The 20,286-nt window shown below is 41.2% G+C and overlaps 1 protein-coding gene across 4 annotated transcripts in view; it reads left to right on the forward strand.

The window, feature by feature from the left end:
- LOC140198123 (nucleolar protein 4-like) overlaps positions 1-20,286 on the forward strand; it is a 322,379-nt gene that overhangs the window by 294,809 nt on the left and 7,284 nt on the right. For all 4 annotated transcript variants that reach the window (XM_072259187.1, XM_072259335.1, XM_072259109.1 and 1 more), the window contains one exon: positions 17,325-17,514. In XM_072259187.1, coding sequence (XP_072115288.1) covers positions 17,325-17,514 — 190 coding nt within the window. The remainder of the gene's footprint in view (positions 1-17,324; positions 17,515-20,286) is intronic.

Raw genomic sequence — 20,286 nt, forward strand, 5'->3', positions numbered from 1 at the left:
GCCAAATGGCTTAATTCTGCTCCTGTATCTTATGGAAATTCTTCTTGTGGTTCCACCATATGCACATTGAAGGCATTAAAGGGAGTTGTTCCGTGCATGTGCATTTATGGGAAATCAAAATGCTGGTATAGCCCAGTTCCCTAAGATGGCACATGTTCCTCATCAAAAATCATGCTTTATACAAAGAATAACTTGCTTTCTGTATGTTCTGTGTGGGCAATTTAACTTTGTGTTATGACATAACAATGAAATGTGACATCTGAAATTTACCTGAATGGTGATCTGTCAACAGTGGTCGTATTTGGCAGATGCAAAATGAGGTTGCATCAGTGTATTCAACCCACTGCACAGGAGTACAGTGCCTTTGGATACAAACTACAGGTGCAGATTTACTTAATCTTGCTTTTAACAATTCTGCTGTCCACACAATTTCTGAAGAAATCTACTTTGTTTAGTTGCAGAGTAAGTTGTGAATCGGTGAATGGGAAAAATAAAGGGCAGCACTCCCACTGGTTGGGTAAACCTGAGAGAAGGGCAGCGTGACAGTTCAGTAATCTACACTGATACCAACCACAGATCAGATGACAATTGGTGAACACCTCCACTTAGTCTGTGAGAATGATCTTAAGCTTTCAGTGCCTTGCAGTTCTGTTCCTCATCTGATTTCCCACTTGGTCCTCTTATCGTGATCACTTGTAATAAATTTGTAAGAAAGCTTGTAAAACATCATCTCGTCTTTTTCACTTGGGCACTTAGAAACTTTCAGACAGAGTTTAATAACATCAGATCATAATCTGTCCTCCCATGTTTTTAAGGACTGTCATGATTCTGATCTTATATCTATTTCTTATAGATTCAGTGTTTGTTCTGTTATTTGTTCGTTTGTCATGAATCACAAATGCAGTCACAGATGCTAGAATAGGAGACTGAGGAATCCATGGATTTTCTGCATAATGGCATCTTCCTGCTCATTCAAATTCATCCTAATGCCTGAATATTTCTGTTTCTTTTCAGCTCACCTGAGGGTGAGCTCCCAGCGGAGGACTGGAGCTACTTACGTTGTAAAAATCTTTTTGATTCTTGCTTTGCTGCGAAAGGATCCTTTATTTGGTTGCAGCTAGGACACAAACTGTATCTTAATAAAACACTGTTGCTTTGTCATCCTGTTTTTTAAATTTTACTCCATTTATCACATCTTTGTCCACATGTCCTACAACTCTGAGCACCAATTTTGCAGATTTATTCACCATATCAAAAATGTTGGTTGGACCGATCCAAACGAAAATGGACAGCTTCTCTGCTTTACGTTGGGAACGATGTTACTGTAAACAGGCAGAAGTGACAGCTGACAGAGGCACAACATTGACCAGCAATAGGTCACCACCAGGGACGAGAGAACATACCTGGCATTTGGAAAGTTCGCGTTGAGGAAGTTTAGTGGCTGTCTTCATTGGAAGTGTAGAAGTGCATGGTAACACAGACCAAATCTTTCCAATTTGATGCTGGAGAAATATTCTAGCCCATAGCAGAAGTTTTAAAAATAATTCTTTGGGCCTCTTCTGTACACAGGCACATGTTAAATTAACAATTACATAATTGAACTTCCTATCTAAACATTTTATAAAGAAATCATAACAGTTTGCAACCCTTGATCCTCTTCCTTGGTTAAAAAGGGAGAGTGAAAACAGATGATAGTTAAATAACCACTTGAGAATTAGGTTGATTTTATTGCCAGCCCCACCAGATTCTGCCAAATGGGTAGGGTTAAAATTGCCACTTCAGAAAAATAAATGGTGCTTACTTATATGCTGATGCTCTATATTTTAGTCACAAGAAAGTACAACTAGCTCTGGGTGAGAAAAAAGATAATAGGGAAACACCTGCAAAATGTTTTAATGATCTGCCCATGTTAAATCTATTCAAGCTTCTTCACTTTACATTTGCATTCAGTAATTGCAGAACATTTTTTTCTTCATTTTTGGAATATGTTTATAAATTTAATTTAGTAATTCATGTGCAATTATTTAGTGCTCGACAAAGATAAGCTTTAAATAACTTTCAGGTCTCTAAGTAATTATGTACTGAGGTAGTAGCGGACCTGGGATTTCCCTCTGAATAGTTGTCATAGCAGCAACGACAAGTAGGCAGGATTGTGAAAATGTTGACTGTGCATTAAATAGGCTAATGTAATACCAATACTGATAGAGTACTTTGATGCATGCTCTAAAATATTGTCACCTATTTACAGCTAGTTTAAAGTTGATTTTAAAAAAAAGTGGGCTTAGTCCCAGATTTTTTAAAATACATTTTTAACAACAAAGGTGTTCTTTTTGTTTCTAAATAGCTGACATGCTGACAATATTTTGACATCACCCAGAATCAATAATTAAGTTGCATATAGCAGACACCATCATCATTCAAAAGTGAGTTGGCTTTTTTTTTGTTTGTGGGATAGCATCTATGAAGATTATATTATCCTTGCCAAAAAGGCTAGAATTATTGGCTAGAGCTCACCAAACATGAGAATTGATCCCAAGTCTGTTCCTTCGAAGAAGCCTGCAGAAAGAGTCTCTCTTAAAAAATAAACTGGTTCCCCTTATATGAAGATGTAATTCCTAAGATAGACTCCCAGGTGGGTATCATTTTACCAAATATTATTGATGTATTTGAACAACCAGTGGTGTAAATGCTATTACTGAACCAGATCCATTAACAGAAAGAACTTAGCGTCCTGACAGTAGCCTTGTGAGGTTGTGTGTAATCTCAAGGTTGTCGGTGAAGTGTGGCAAACTCATTGTCTGCTGAACTTATCTTTGTTCTAACAGACTCTTACTACACTGAGGTTGGAACCCACTTGGATAGCTACAGGCTCAGTCTATACTCAAAGTAAAATGAAAGATATTAACATTTTTTGTGTTCAATGAAGATACTAATATTTTTTCAAATGATTAATATCCTAGACTTAAAGAATCTCCACATCTTAGTGAGGAAAGTAAACTGATAACGCATTGTTTCACAGGTAATTTGCCAAATATGAAAGAATAAACAAAGAGATGGCTGATTGTTTTAATCTAGAAAGTATTTTATCAATTCCTATTCTTACTCAAAGGAGAATGTTGATATTCAAATTAAATATATAATGGAAAATACAGCATTTTAAAATCATATCTACTGGAGTTGCTTGGTATCAAGTGAACAAAAGACTTAAAGAAATGTACAGCATTATTGGCCATCTTGTCCACACCAACCATAATGCCTATTTATACCAATCCCATTTGCCTGCATTAGGACTGCATCCTCCTACTCCTTTCTTACTGAAGTATTGCCCAAAACCCTTTTAAATGTTGTATTAGTGTATTCGGAATGATAAATACAAGAGATTCTGCAGATCCAAAGTATCGCACACAAAATGCTGGAGGAACTCAGCAGGTCAGTCCAGATGAAGGACTCGGCCCAAAGCATCAGAAAGATGACATATTCCTTTCCATAATGCTATCTAACTGTTGAGTTTCTCCAGCATTGTATGAGTGTTATATTAGAATGAGAGTTTCCAATATTTACAGCTCTTCCAAATAGTCACCATCACCTTTATAAAAACTTACTCTTCAGCTTATTTTTCTATAAACAAGTATTAGCCACAATCATTTTATTGGTTTGTATTTCTGCCGAACGTATGAACCCTTTATCATTAAGCTGACATTTTATTGAGGTGCAAGGTATCTAGACAGATTTTTTAAAAGCATAGCAAATTTTTACAGTAGTGCGAAAGAATTATTTTTGATATCTGCAGTAAGCATTCTTTACAACATGCATGAGATCCATAGTGACTTGGTCATTTGGATTCAGAATTGGCCGTTAGAAGCTATAGAAGATGGAGGGTAGTGATCACTATGTTTTATTCTTGCTGGAGGTCCATCACTAGTGGTGCAAGACAGTAAGGCATACTTTTTATAGGCACTGTAGGTTAGTTACAGATGTGGCAGAGAATTAGCAGATAGAGATCAATCTGGGCAAGTGTGGTATGTTGTATTTTGGTGGATCAAATGTAGAGGGAAATACACAGTTAATGGCAAGACCCTTACCAGTGTTGATGTGCAGAGGGACCTTGAAGTACAAGTGCACAACTCTCAGAAAGTGACTATACAGGATGATAGGGTGGTATAGAAGACATACAGCATTATTAGTCTAGGCATTGTGCTCCAAGAGTCAGGAAATTCAGTTGCAGCTTTATAAAAACCCTGGTTAGGCTGCATCTGGATATTGCATCCAATCACCCATTAAAGAAAGGATCTGGCGGTTTTGGAGAGAACACAGAAGAGGTTTACCAAGATGCTGCCTAAATCGGAGTGCATATGCTATAAGGGGATGTTGGACAAACTAGGGTTGTTTTGACTGGAGCAGCTGAAGCTGTGGGGAAACTTGACAGAAGGTTATAAAATTGTGTGAGCTAATATTTTTCCCAGGGTTAAGATATCTAATACTAGATGGTATGCATTTATGGTGAGAGGGGGGAAATTTGAAAGATGTGTGGGGCATGTTTTCTATTAAAATAGACACCAGAGGATGTCTGAATTGTGCTGCCAGGTAGAGGTGGAGGTAGGTATAATAAAGGCATTTAAGAGGCTCTTAGATTGGTGCATGGATTTCGCAGAAAGAATCATGTGAAGGCAGAAAGGATTAGTTAAATTAGGTGTCATTAGCTTAAACTAGTTTGGCACAACTTCATGAGCCTGTTCCTGTGTTGTACAGTTTTATGTTCTACTTAACCAAATTATATGATGAATACAAGTCTCGGAGATTCAGTACAATTGGAAGAAATCAGTTTGCATGAATTTTCTGCAAAACCTGCCTGAGTTTTTCACTTGCTTGCAATGAGAGGTGCAAGAAAATCTTGGTGAAAAGCTTAGCAGGAGCAACCAAGTACCTTACAAAGATGTGCACCATTTTAAAAAAATGTCAACATTATCAAATCATTCTTTGACTGATAAAGCTCATTAAACACAGCCAGAGGGTCTAGGGAATAAATTTAACGGACAATTAGCTAGACTTGGAATAAAGCCTAGATTACCAAAGGTAATCTGGGTAGTAGGGATAGTCCGGGTAATTATAGACCAGTGAGCCTTACATTTGTGATGAGAAAGTTGTTGGAAAAGATTCTTAGAGATAGGATCTATGGGCATTTAGAGAATCATGGTCTGATCAGGGACTGTCAGCATGGCTTTGTGAAGGGCAGATTGTGGCACCACCTCAGAGTTCTTTGATGTGGTGACAGGGCATATAGATGAGGGTAGCGCAGTGGATGTGATCTATATGGATTTTAGTAAGGAACCTGACAAGGTTCCACACGGTAGGCTTATTCAGAAAGTCAGAAGGTATGGGATCCAGGGAATTTTGGCCAGGTGGATTCAGAATTAGCTTACCTGCAAAAAGCAGAGGGTCGTGGTGGAGGGAGTACATTCGGATTGGAGAGTTGTGACTAGTGGTGTCCCACAAGGATCGGTTCTGGGACCTCTACTTTTCGTGATTTTTATTAATGACCTGGATATGGGGGGAGAAGGGGAGGTTGGCAAGTTTACAAATGACACAAAGATTGGTGGTGTTGTGGATAAGTGTAGAGGTTTGTGGAAGATTGCAGAGAGACATTGATAGGATGCAGAAGTGGGCTGAGAAATGGCAGATGGAGTTCAACCGGGAGAAGTGTGAGGTGGTACACTCTGGAAGGACAAACTCCAAGGCAGAGTACAAAGTAAGTGGCAGGATACTTGGTAGTGTGGAGGAGCAGAGGGATCTGAGGGTACATGTCCATAGATCCCTGAAAGTTGCCTCACAGGTGGATAGGGTAGTTAAGAAAGCTTATGGGGTGTTAGCTTTCATAAGTCGAGGGATAGAGTTTAAGAGTTGTGAGGTAATGATGGAGCTCTATAAAACTCTGGTTAGGCCACACTTGGAGTACTGTGTCCAGTTCTGGTCGCCTTACTACAGGAAGGATGTGGAAGCATTGGAAAGGGTAGAGCGGAGATTTACCAGGATGCTGCCTGGTTTAGAGAGTATGCATTATGATCAGAGATTAAGGGAGCTAGGGTTTTACTCTTTGGAGAGAAGGAGGATGAGAGGAGACATGATAGAGGTATATAAGATATTAAGAAGAATAGTGGACAGCCAGCGGCTCTTCCCCAGGGCACCACTGCTCAGTACATGAGGACATGGCTTTAAGTTAAGGGGTGGGAAGTTCAAGGGGGATATTAGAGGAAGGTTTTTTTTACTCAGAGAGCGGTTGGTGCGTGGAATGCACTGCCTGAGTCTGTGGTGGAGGCAGATACACTAGTGAAGTTTAAGAGACTACTAGACAGGTATATGGAGGAATTTAAGGTGGGGGCTTATATGGGAGGCAGGGTTTAAGGTTTGGCACAACATTGTGGGCCAAAGGGCCTGTACTGTGCTGTACTATTCTATGTTCTATGTGGGATTGTTGATCTTTCTTTGAAAAGGATATCATTGCATTACTGTCCTATTGAATGGCAGAGCAGGTTTGTCTGCACGTTCCCTACACATTTATGTATTTGTGTTCTTTTGACAAGAATAATGGCTTTAACAATGACATCTGCCCGACAAAGAAAACATTGGCTAAGTATGCCACACATATTAAAAGCATACCAAGTTCCAATCTCATTGGGCTCTCAAGTGTTGTAATCTTGCTGACCAAACTTTACTCACCTTAACCTGCTGCTTCATGATAAGTTGAGTTCTATCATGATTTGCAGATCGAGGAAAGACTTTGAGGAATCAGATGATGCTTCACTTATTAAGAGATACCCAGCCTCTGAGCTGTTCTTGGAGCTACAGTATTATGGCTCATTCAATTACATTTCAGTTTAGTAGCAATACAACAAATGATAGGAGCTGGTGAGAAATGCAAATATCATTTAGTGTAAAAGGTAAGTGGTTGGACTGTTTCCTGTTGGAGAGGGTCACAGCCTTGCAATGTAAATATTACTTTCAGGCAGAGAACTTCAATGGTTGAGAAGTGGCAAATGGAAATGAATATTGTTTAGTCAATGGACAATAGACCTAAACATGAGGAATTCTGTAGATGCTGGAAATTCAAGCAACACACATCAAAATTGCTGGTGAACACAGCAGGCCAGGCAGTATCTCTATGAAGAGGTACAGTCGACGTTTCGGGCCGAGACCCTTCGTCAGGACTAACTGAAGGAAGAGCTAGTAAGAGATTTGAAAGTGGGAGAGGGAGATCCAAAATGATAAGAGAAGACAGGAGGGGGAGGGATAATAGGGTTCCCCTGGTCCTCACCTACCAACCCACCAGCCTCCAGATCCAACATATTATTCTTTGTAACTTCCGTCACCTCCAACAGGATCCGACCACTAAGCACATCTTTCCCTCCCCCCCCCCACTTTCCACAGGGATCGCTCCCTACGCAACTCCCTTGTCCATTCATTCCCCCACTTATCTCCCTCCTGGCACTAATCCTTGTAAGCAGAACAAGTGCTACACATGCCCTTACACTTCCTCCCTTACCACCATTCAGGACCCCAGACAGTCTTTCCAGGTGAGGCGACACTTCACCTGTGTGTTGGCTGGGGTGATATACCTCGTCTGGTGCTCCCAATGTGGCCTTCTATATAGAAACATAGAAAATAGGTGCAGGAGTAGGCCGTTCGGCCCTTCGAGCCTGCACCACCATTTATTATGATCATGGCTGACCATCCAACTCAGAACCCTGCCCCAGCCTTCCCTCCATACCCACTGATCCCCGTAGCCACAAGGGCCATATCTAACTCCCTCTTAAATATAGCCAATGAACTGGCCTCAACTGTTCCCTGTGGCAGAGAATTCCACAGATTCATCACTCTCTGTGTGAAGAAGTTTTTCCTCATCTCAGTCCTAAAAGGCTTCCCCTTCATCCTCAAACTGTGACCCCTCGTTCTGGACTTCCCCAACATCGGGAGCAATCTTCCTGCATCTAGCCTGTCCAATCCCTTTAGGATTTTATACGTTTCAATCAGATCCCCCCTCAATCTTCTAAATTCCAACGAGTACAAGCCCAGTTCATCCAGTCTTTCTTCATATGAAAGTCCTGCCATCCCAGGAATCAATCTGGTGAACCTTCTTTGTACTCCCTCTATGGCAAGGATGTCTTTCCTCAGATTAGGGGACCAAAACTGCACACAATACTCCAGGTGTGGTCTCACCAAGGCCTTGTACAACTGCAGCAGTACCTCCCTGCTCCTGTACTCAAATCCTCTCACTATAAATGCCAGCATACCATTCGCCTTTTTCACCGCCTGCTGTACCTGCATGCCCACTTTCAATGACTGGTGTATAAGGACACCCAGGTCTTGTTGCACCTCCCCTTTTCCTAATCGGCCACCATTCAGATAATAATCTGTTTTCCTATTTTTGCCACCAAAGTGGATAACTTCACATTTATCCACATTAAATTGCATCTGCCATGAATTTGCCCACTCACCCAACCTATCCAAGTCACTCTGCATCCTCTTAGCATCCTCCTCACAGCTAACACTTCCACCCAGCTTCGTGTCATCCGCAAACTTGGAGATGCTGCATTTAATTCCCTCATCCAAGTCATTAATATATATTGTAAACAACTGGGGTCCCAGCACTGAGCCTTGCGGTACCCCACTAGTCACTGCCTGCCATTCTGAAAAGGTCCCGTTTATTCCCACTCTTTGCTTCCTGTCTGCTAACCAATTCTCTATCCACATCAATACCTTACCCCCAACGCCATGTGCTTTAAGTTTGCACACTAATCTCCTGTGTGGGACCTTGTCAAAAGCCTTCTGAAAATCCAAATATACCACATCCACTGGTTCTCCCCTATCCACTCTAATAGTTACATCCTCAAAAAATTCTATGAGATTCATCAGACACGATTTTCCTTTCACAAATCCATGCTGACTTTGTCCGATCATTTCACCGCTTTCCAAATGTGCTGTTATCACATCTTTGATAACTGACTCCAGCAGTTTCCCCACCACCGACGTTAGGCTAACCGGTCTATAATTCCCCGGTTTCTCTCTCCCTCCTTTTTTAAAAAGTGGGGTTACATTAGCCACCCTCCAATCCTCAGGAACTAGTCCAGAATCTAACGAGTTTTGAAAAATTATCACTAATGCATCCACTATTTCTTGGGCTACTTCCTTAAGCACTCTGGGATGCAGACCATCTGGCCCTGGGGATTTATCTGCCTTTAATTCCTTCAATTTACCTAACACCACTTCCCTACTAACATGTATTTCCCTCAGTTCCTCCATCTCACTGGACCCTCCGTCCCCTACTATTTCTGGAAGATTATTTATGTCCTCCTTAGTGAAGACAGAACCAAAGTAATTATTCAATTGGTCTGCCATGTCCTTGCTCCCCATAATCAATTCACCTGTTTCTGTCTGTAGGGGACCTACATTTGTCTTTACTAGTCTTTTCCTTTTTACATATCTATAAAAGCTTTTACAGTCAGTTTTTATGTTCCCTGCCAGTTTTCTCTCATAATCTTTTTTCCCCTTCCTAATTAAGCCCTTTGTCCTCCTCTGCTGAACTCTGAATTTCTCCCAGTCCTCAGGTGAGCCACTTTTTCTGGCTAATTTGTACGCTTCTTCTTTGGAATTGATACTATCCCTAATTTCTTTGTTTCTTAATTAACTATGTCACTCTCCATCTTAATGAAGAATTCCACCATATTATGGTCACTCTTACCCAAGGGGCCTCTCATGACAAGATTGCTAATTAACCCTTCCTCATTGCTCAAAACCCAGTCCAGAATAGACTGCTCTCTAGTTGGTTCCTCGACATGTTGGTTCAAAAAACCATCCCGCATACATTCCAAGAAATCCTCTTCCTCAGCACCTTTACCAATTTGGTTCACCCAATCTACATATAGATTGAAGTCACCCATTATAACTGCTGTTCCTTTATTGCACACATTTCTAATTTCCTGTTTAATACCATCTCCGACCTCACTACTACTGTTAGGTGGCCTGTACACAACTCCCACCAGCGTTTTCTGCTCCTTAGTGTTACGCAGCTCTACCCATATCGATTCCACATCTTCCCGGCTTATGTCCTTCCTTTCTATTGCGTTAATCTCCTCTTTAACCAGCAACGCCACCCCACCTCCTTTTCTTTCATGTCTATCCCTCCTGAATATTGAATATCCCTGAACGTTGAGCTCCCATCCTTGGTCACCCTGGAGCCATGTCTCTGTGATCCCAACTATATCATAATCATTAATAACAATCTGCACTTTCAATTCATCTACCTTGTTACGAATGCTCCTTACATTGACACACAAAGCCTTCAGGCGCTCTTTTACAACTCTCTTAGCCCTTATACAATTATGTTGAAAAGTGGCCCTTTTTAATGCTTGCCCTGGATTTGTCGGCCTGCCACTTTTACTTTTCTCCTTACTACTTTTTGCTTCTACCCTCACTTTACACCCCTCCGTCTCTCTGCACTGGTTCCCATCCCCCTGTTGTGAACTAATCTCCTCTTGCCTAGCCTCTTTAATTTGATTCCCACCCCCCAACCATTCTAGTTTAAAGTCACCTCAGTAGCCCTTGCTAATCTCCCTGCCAGGATATTGGTCCCCCTAGAATTCAAGTGTAACCCGTCCTTTTTGTACAGGTCATGCCTGCGCCAAAAGAGGTCCCAATGATCCAAAAACTTGAATCCCTGCCTCCTGCTCCAATCCCTCAGCCACGCATTTATCCTCCACCTCATCGCATTCCTACTCTCACTGTCGCGTGGCACAGGCAGTAATCCCGAGATTACTACCTTTGCGGTCCTTTTTCTCAACTCCCTTCCTAGCTCCCTATATCCTCCTTTCAGGACCTCATCCCTTTTCCTACCTATGTCATTGGTACCTATATGTACCACGACCTCTGGCTCCTCACCCTCCCACTTCAGGATATCTTGAACACGATCAGAAATATCCCGGACCCTGCCACCAGGGAGGCAAACTACCATCCGGGTCTCTGGACTGCGTCCACAGAATCACCTATCTGACCCCCTTACTATCGAGTCCCCTATCACAACTGCCCTCCTCTTCCTTGCCCTACCCTTCTGAGCTACAGGGCCAGGCTCTGTGCCAGAGGCACGGCCACTGTCGCTTCCCCCGGGTAAGCTGTCCCCCCCAACAGTACTCAAACAGGAGTACCTATTGTTAAGGGGCACAGCCACCGGGGTACTCTCTATTACCTGACTCTTCCCCTTCCCCCTCCTAACCGTGACCCACTTGTCTGCCTCCCGTGGCCCCGGTGTGACCACCCGCCTGTAACAACTCTCTATCAACTCCTCACTCTCCCTGACCAGACGAAGGTCATCGAGCTGCAGCTCCAGTTCCGTAACGCAGTCCCTTAGGAGCTGCATCTCGATGCACTTGGCGCAGATGTAGACGTACGGGAGGCTTGGAGACTCCAGGGCCTCCCACATCCGACACCGAGAACAGCAAACTGCTCTCACACTCATACTGCCCCTCTCCTCAAATAACAACAGAAAATGAATACCAAACCTTCCTCGCCTCGCCCGTTTCCGCCTAAGCCCGTTGAGCCGAAGCCCTTAAGTCTTCACTCTGCTCCCGGCTCACTCCGCAAACTACGCTGCCCGCTGTATGAGGCTCTGTTCCTTTTAAATCTGCCGCGCTGCACAGCCCGACGTCACACGCCTGCGCAGTCCCACCTCTCTGAACGCCGTTGGAGAAAAAAAACCCAAAAATTTCAAAAATGTCTTTCTCAGCACTCCCGCTCCGACTCTCAGACTTCCTTCTTCGAATCAATATATATTGGCGAGACCCGACGCAGACTGAGAGATCATTTTGCTGAACATCTACGCTCTGTCCGCCAGAGAAAGCAGGATCTCCCAGTGGCCACACATTTTAATTCCACATCCCATTCCCGTTCTGATATGTCTGTCCACGGCCTCCTCCACTGTAAAGATGAAGCCACACTCAGGTTGGAGGAACAACACCTTATATTCCGTCTGGGTAGACTCCAACCTGATGGAATGAACATTGACTTCTCTAACTTCCTCTAATGCCTCACCTCCCCCGTGTACCCTATCTGTTATTTATTTATATACACACATTCTTTCTCTCTCTCTCTTTCTCTCTCTCTCTCTCTCTCTCTCCTTTTTCTCCCTCTGTCCCTCTGACTATACCCCTTGCCCATCCTCTGGGTTTTCCCCCCTCCCCCTTTTCCTTCTCCCTGGGCCTCCTGTCCCATGATCCTCTCATATCCCTTTTGCCAATCACCTGTCCAGCTCTTGGCTCCATCCCTCCCCCTCCTGTCTTCTCCTATCATTTTGGATCTCCCTCTCCCCCTCCCACTTTCAAATCTCTTACTAGCTCTTCCTTCAGTTAGTCTTGACGAAGGATCTCGGCCGGAAACTTCGACTGTACCTCTTCCAAGAGATGCTGCCTGGCCTGCTGCATTCACCAGCAACTTTGATGTGTGGTGGTTGGACAATAGACCTTCTCATTTCTGACATCTGCAATTTTGTTCATCTGCTTTGATAAATCCAGCAGTAACAACACTAAAGGTGCTGTGCACCACCTAGAGTAAAACAATCTTCCTGACCTGTATACCTGTATCAAGTGAATGAAGGAATAAAATACCAAAATGACAAATTTCCTCTGGTAGCATAGCATTTCAGTGATTATATAAGGATGGATAGACAAACAATTCCCTGATAGTTATTTAAAATGTTTTGCATTGGCATGCAATTCAGTTCCTGCATGCCAGTAGCACAAGTGTCTGTGAAGTGCAGAGGGAAGGGTAAATAATCCTGTGCATTTTAGTGCATGCTTATACTTAACCTTGTATTCTTTTTGACTATACCTAGATTTTAGGATATGGTGGGAGATTCCCTATGAAACTAAGAATTAATACCCAATGGACAGCGCAGAATTCTGAAATATATACAAAAGAGGAGTGGAGAAATGGCCTTATTTCTAATGTAGAGATATTCAGCTAGATGTTTTCCATCTCATTATTAGGTATTCTCCTGACTGTTTTAGAGAAATGCTGCATCCTAAGATGCATGTTTATTGATTAAGACAGTTTCCTGAAATGACTTAAAAAGCTGCAATCCAGGAACTGACAATTCACTTGGGGGTGAGGGAGGGAGGAGGATCCTACAAAACAAACAACCTCTGTGAAGATGATTATATTGACCATTCCAATGTGTTGTGTGTTATAAAAATAATTCAGTTTGCAGTAGCACAATAGTGTGAGTAACTGAGTCTTCTTGCCTTATGTTTTCTAGTAAAATACCAACCAGCCCATTACTGGATTGTTTTTACACCTACATGCCTCCTGCACAGTAAGAAAAATGCAACCTTTAAGGAAACAATAGTGTTATAAAGAACAGAATTTTTGAAGCAAGTTACTATGAATGAGTGACTTATGTGGAGAGCCAAGTTATTCTCCTTTGAGCAATAAAGATAAAGGGAATTTTTATAATGATGTTCAAAATTATGAAAAGTTTTGATAGAACAGCAAGTCTTGGGTCATTACCAATCCTGCTGCATTACATCATTCAGCAGTCGAGGGACTGTAAAAATAAAGAAAGACTATCCATGGCACAATGCAACTTTACTGGCTTCACCACAATGAAAATAGACTACTCACATCCTAAACAGCTGGCTAACTAGCTAAATAGCCAAATAGCTAGAATCAGAATCAGGTTTATTATCACCGGCATGTGACGTGAAATTTGTTAACTTAGCCACCCACTATTAGTACTCATTAACTAGAAAGCAGGCAACAGAAGCAATAGTAAATAAACAGTAAGGAATTTCACTTGTGAATCACATTACAGAGGAACTAAGAGTGTGTAACATTTGTTTACTTTTATTGTATGTATATAATTCAGTTTCTTTTTTTATCTGTTGAGAAGAGGAAGTCAGAAATAATGGTAGCAAAGTCTGTTTCTGCAGTTACATACTGATAAATCAAACTTCACTTTAAATGCTCTGATGCTGGGTGTAACCTCTTATTGAATATAGCTGCACTAGCTGCAGTAACGCATCTGAGGCCAATTTATCCTCGATCATTCAAGCAATGGGCATGCAGGTTCTAGGTTATCATAGATTCGGGTTTTGAGACTAATTGGTAGTCATAAATGGGTATGTTTCTTGATGGGTAAACTCCTGGAGAGCATAATAACAGGTAAAATTAATAAAATTAGAAATAAATAAGTAGGAACCACTGACACGACCCAGAACCTCCAAGTAATAGCACCCATTCTTGCTGCTCCCTTTTATTCTCGATATACACTTAGAGTCATAGTGATTGATCATGGAAACGCTCTTCAGCCCACCAAGTTCACACTGACCAACAACCACCCATTTATACCTCTTCTTGCAGGTACTACCCAAGTTCCAATATGATCAGCAAGCCCTGAATCCCAGCAGTCATTCCAGTTCCATCACAGGACAAGATCTGCCCACAGAAATACTTTGACAACTGGCTAACACTTATACTGATAACCAACCACCCTTCTCTAAATGGATTTATATCAGATCCAGTGGGTCAAATGATCTCCTCATGTCACAACCTTCTATTTTATGTCTGCCTTAATTTAGAAAAGATGGCAAGGCAATGAGAATCCTGTAGAAGAAAATACATAACTCTTCACCTCAGAACACACTAAATGATAACTTGCATAATGGAGTAAAAATGCAGCTTTTCAATGGGAAAATTTAAGATTTTTGGGCAATGTGATGAGAAGGGGTATAGGCAGTTCAGCTGATGGTGGCTCTAAAGATAGGTATATTGCTTTCACATGTGAACAGGAAATTACAGTATACTGCTTTCATTGACCTATAGTCATGTCAATTCTAGCCCAATTTTCAGACTATAATTAGTGTAGTGTCACCCTATGAAAATTAAGAGCAATGAGTCAGTATCTTGAAAGAAGATTTATGACCTTTGCATCCCTTCAAAATATTGAAGCTGCTGTGTATTCTGATCAAAAATTCAACGATCACTCTCGATAATTGTGTGTATGTATGTGTTATACATACACAAACACACACAAATAGTATCATTTTTTGGTACCCAAACATGTTAGAAAATTTGAAATATATTATTGCTGCAGGCTTTGAATACCCCAGGGTAGAAGAATAGGCACTGCAGCCACAGCCTTCTTGTTTTCATTTAGTCTGGCATTCATATATATTAACAAAATATGTCTGCATTACTTAGAATGCATTAGTAAAAGGACATATATACTAACAGGTTTTCCCACAAATAATTAAAAAGAATGAACAATGAAAATCTTGTTTGTTAACATGAAATTACAGGGAAGTTGCTAGTATGGGTGGAGCATTGGCTGGTCTGCAGAAAACAGAGTGGGAATAAAGGGATCCTATTCTGGCTGGCTGCCAGTTACCAGTGGAGGTCCACAGGAGTCTGTTTTGAGACCGCTGCTTTTTACAATGTGCGTCAATGATTTGGACTACAGTATTAATGGATTTGCGGCTAAATTTGACAATGATACAAAGATAGGTGGAGGAGGCGGTAGTGTTGAGAAAACAGAGAGCCTGCAGAGAGTTAGGTAGTTTAGGGAAATGGGCAAGGAAGTGGCAAATGAAATACAATGTTGGAAAGTGTATGGTCATGCACTTTGGTGGAAGAAATAAACAGGCAAACTATTATTATTTAGATGGGGAGAGAATTCAAAATGCAGAGATACAAAAGGGACTTGGGAATCCTTGTGCAAGATACCGTAAAGGTTAACCTCCAGGTTGAGTCGGTTGTGAAGAAGGCAAATGCAATGTTGCCATTCATTTCTAGAGGTATACAATATAAGAGCAGGGATGTGATGAGGCTCTATAAGGCACTCGTGAGACCACACTTGTGAGTATTGTGTGCAGTTTTGGGATCCTCATTTTAGAAAGAGTATACTGACACTGGAGAGGGTTCAGAGAAGATTCACAAGAATGATTCCAGGAATGAAAGGGTTACCGTAAGAGAAACATCTGGCAGCTCCTGGGCTGTATTCCCTGGAGTTCAGGAGAATGAGGGGGAATCTCATAGAAACATTCTGAGTGTTAAAAGGCCTGAACAGATTAGATATGGCAAAGTTATTTCCCATGGTAGGGGATTCTAGGACAAGAGGGCAAGACTTCAGGATTAAAGGACGTCCTTTTAGAACTGAGATGCGGAGAAACTACTTTAGTCAAAGGGTGGTAAATCTGTGGAATTTGTTGCCACAAGTGGCTGTGGAGGCCAAGTCATTGTATCTAAGGCAGAGATAGATAGGTTCTTGATTAGCCAGGGCATCAAAGGTTATGGGGTGAAAGCAGGGAAGTGGAGATGACTGGAAGAAATGGATCAGTCCATGATTGAGTGGCGGAGCAGGCTCAATGGGTCAAATGGCCTACTTCTGCTCTTAAATTTTAAGTATTTTCAAGCATTCAAAATAATAACACTTGACAGTGCAAAGCATCAGATAATCGACTTGGCATCAGTTGTTATGTTGGCATGTATAAAAAATTTTCATTAAGCATAAAACATGTTTTGCTCTATAATTATCTGGAAATTTAGGAAAATTAATTGAGAGGACGTATAGTAAAACAATGAAGCTTTCAGCTGCCGATATTATTACCTATCTGTTATTAAGCATGGAAATCAAAGTCTTCTTTTCTTTTCTACAGCTTTCAATGTTGCAGTTATTGAAAATAGATTAAAATCACTGCAATGAAAAGGATTTGCAATATGTACCCACTAGGGACATTGTAAAATCAGATGAAAAAATTAATATTGATATATTTGAGATGATTATTGTTGAACATCCCAAGCATAAAAGATAATTTTTATGAGACTTGCCAGCACAAAATGTAGGTTCAAGATCTTTAAGAACAAAGTAACTAATTTTCTGTTTGCCTCTTAAATACATTTCCCAATATTTATTTTGATTGCTCTATGGGTTTTAAATGTAATTTAAATTTCCTGCTTTGTGCTTCCTAATTTTGACCCTGCATGACTTAATGTAATTTTCCATTCTGATTCAAGGACACCACATAGGCACTAAGCAGAAATGTGTGTCAGATTGAGAGGAACTCTGCAACCAAAAAGTTTATAATACTTCTAGGCAAATTTTAAGCACAGTGTTGCCATTATTTTTAAAAAAGTACATTTTATTCACTAATATAACAGTGTGCAACTTTAAATCTTTTACTGACAGGAAAACAACTAAAGCTTTGTTGTTTCTATTTTCATTATTAATACAAATATTCCTTTCATCTTCAGATCTTAATAAAAAAATAATTCTTGCACTTTTGCAGGATGAACCTGTTGCAGTTGGGAAGCAGTGGACAAGAGAATCTTCCCAGGTTAATTACACTGCTCCAACAGTTTCTTATTCTCAAGAACTGATGTACACCAATGGAAATACAGGCTATTATCATGGTTACACAGGGCTGGGCAGTGGGAAGCAAAATCCACCTTCCTTGTCAAGTGATGGTACTAACACTGGTAGGTACTATTATTTATCTTTTAGCAAACATAAATCATACCCGAAGCAAGGATACAAGGCATAGTTAGTAAGTTTGTGGATAATATTAAAAGAGGTGGTGTTGTGGATGGTATAAAAGATCATGAAAACTACAGGGGAATCTTGATTAGCTATGTATGTGGGCCGATGGTTGGAAAATGGCCTTCAATCCAGATAAATGGGAGGAATTACTTTTTAGGAGATCAGACTAGGGTGGCACTTCTGCTGCGAATAGTAGGTCCCTGGGGAGTGTTATGGAGTAGAGTTCACTGAAAGCGGTGTCATATGTGTATAAGGCAGTGAAGATGGTGTCGAGCATGCTAGACTTCTCTAATCAGGGGATTGTGTGTAGGAGCTGGGGACTTACATTGCATTTATAATCACCTCGCAGAGGCTGCACTTGGAGGAAAGATACTATTAAACTAGAAAGAATGCAGAAAAGATTTAGCAGGATTTTGGGGGCCTGGGTTACAAGGACAGACACTATTCCCTGGAATGTAGGAGTTTGAAGGGTGAGAGGTATGTAGGATCATAATGAACACAGGTAGGGTGAAAGGACAGTCTTTTTCCCCCCAAGGAGGGGATGCTAAGTCCAAAATGGCATGAACTGCCAGAAATGATGGTTTAGGTGGTAACATTTAAAAGCCATTGAGCTAAGTACATTGATAGGAGTGGTTTAGAGGGCTATGGGCAAATGGGGCTATCTCACTGGGCAACAGAGTTGGTATGGATGGGTTGGGCCAAAGAAAGTGTTTCCATACTATGTGGCTGTCTCTGAAGAGCTTCAAACACCCCTGCATTAGCTATCAATTAGATATTTGTACATTACTGAAATGTACATCTTTCAAATGCAAATACACAAAAGATTGCTCGGAAGAATTTGTAATGTCACATTTCAGATTAGATGCACAAAGATGTAATATTTTTGGCATGTTATTTCAACAGTGGAGGCCAGGGTGCCAGAATAAATTTACTGACTTGGACGTTGCATCACAGTATGCTGTCTTTTTCAGATCAGATCCAGTGGGGATTGGAAAGTGACAGAATGGTAGCTGGGATGCTTTTTGTCATGCTGTACACAGGACTGGAAACTCAACCAAACACATCCAGTCAGGTTTCACTCCACTATGATCTTCTATGTTGAATTTTGCCTATATTATTCCTCCTGGAACAAGTCAGATGAGAGTGGATCATAAAGATAAAGATTAGCTTATTTGTCAGATGCATGATGAAACATCAAAACAGATTGAAATGCTTTATTTTAGCGTCAGTGACCACCAGCACCGTCCAGGGATTATGCTGGGGCAGCTTGCAAATGTTGACACAGTTCTGGCACCAGTATAGCAGGCTCACAATTTACTAATCGTAACTGTACATCTTTGGAACGTTGGAGGAAACTGGAAGACCCAGAGGAAAACCATGCAGTCATGGGGAGAATGTACAAACTTACAGACAGCATTAGGAGTCAGATCCCAGTCGGTGATCACTGAGACACTACTAGATCACATTTGCTCAGCCACGGTCATATTCAATAATGCTGGATTTGAGGAGCCTAGTGTTTTCATCTGTTTTTATATTAAGAGCCATTCCCAGAAGAACTACATTTCATTAACTCCACGCTGGTAGACAGTCCCATAGAAGCCAAGTCATTTATAATCAGATCTAAGCTTAATTGAAATTGACTCCCAATCACAAACTCACTACTAAGCCTCTGATATACCATATAAGCATATAACAATTACAGAACTGAAACAGGCCATCTTGGCCCTTCTAGTCCGTGTCAAACTCTTACTGTCACCTAGTCCCACCGAACTGCACTCACCCCATAACACTCCATTCCTTTCCTGTCCATATAGCTGTCCAATTTAACTTTAAACAACATCAAACCTGCCTCAACCACTTCTGCTGGAAGCTCGTTCCACACAGCTAACACTCTCTGAGTAAAGAAGTTCCCCCTCATGTTACCCCTAAACCTTTGCCCTTTAACTCTCAACTCATGTCCTCTTGTTTGCATCTCCCCCACTCTCAATGGAAAAAGCCTATCCACGTCAACTCTATCTATCCCCCTCATAATTTTAAATACCTCTATCAAGTCCCCACTCAACCTTCTACGCTCCAAAGAATAAAGACCCAACTTGTTCAACCTTTCTCTGTAACTTAGGAGATGAAACCCAGGCAACATTCTAGTAAATCTTCTCTGTACTCTCTCTATTTTGTTGACATCTTTCCTATAATTCGGTGACCAAAACTGCACACAATACTCCAAATTTGGCCTTGTACAATTTCAACATTACATCCCAACTCCTATACTTAATGTTCTGTTTTATAAAGGCCAGCATACCGAAAGCTTTCTTCACCTATCCACAGGAGATTCCACCTTCAGGGAACTATGCACCATTATTCCTAGATCCCTCTGTTCTACTGCATTCTTCAATGCCCTACCATTTACCATGTATGTCCTATTTTGATTAGTCCTACCAAAATGTAACACCTCACATTTATCAGCATTAAACTCCATCTGCCATCTTTCAGCCCACTCTTCTAACTGGCCTAAATCTCTCTGCAAGCTTTGAAAACCTACTTTATTATCCACAACTCCACCTATCTTAGTATCATCTGCATACTTACTCATCCAATTTACCACCCCATCATCCAGATCATTAATGTATATGACAAATAACATTGGACCCAGTACAGATCTCTGAGGCACACCGCTAGATACCGTCCTCCAATTTGACAAACAGTTTTCCACC

This window comes from Mobula birostris, chromosome 1 (assembly GCF_030028105.1).
Source record: "Mobula birostris isolate sMobBir1 chromosome 1, sMobBir1.hap1, whole genome shotgun sequence".
NCBI lineage: Eukaryota > Metazoa > Chordata > Chondrichthyes > Myliobatiformes > Myliobatidae > Mobula > Mobula birostris.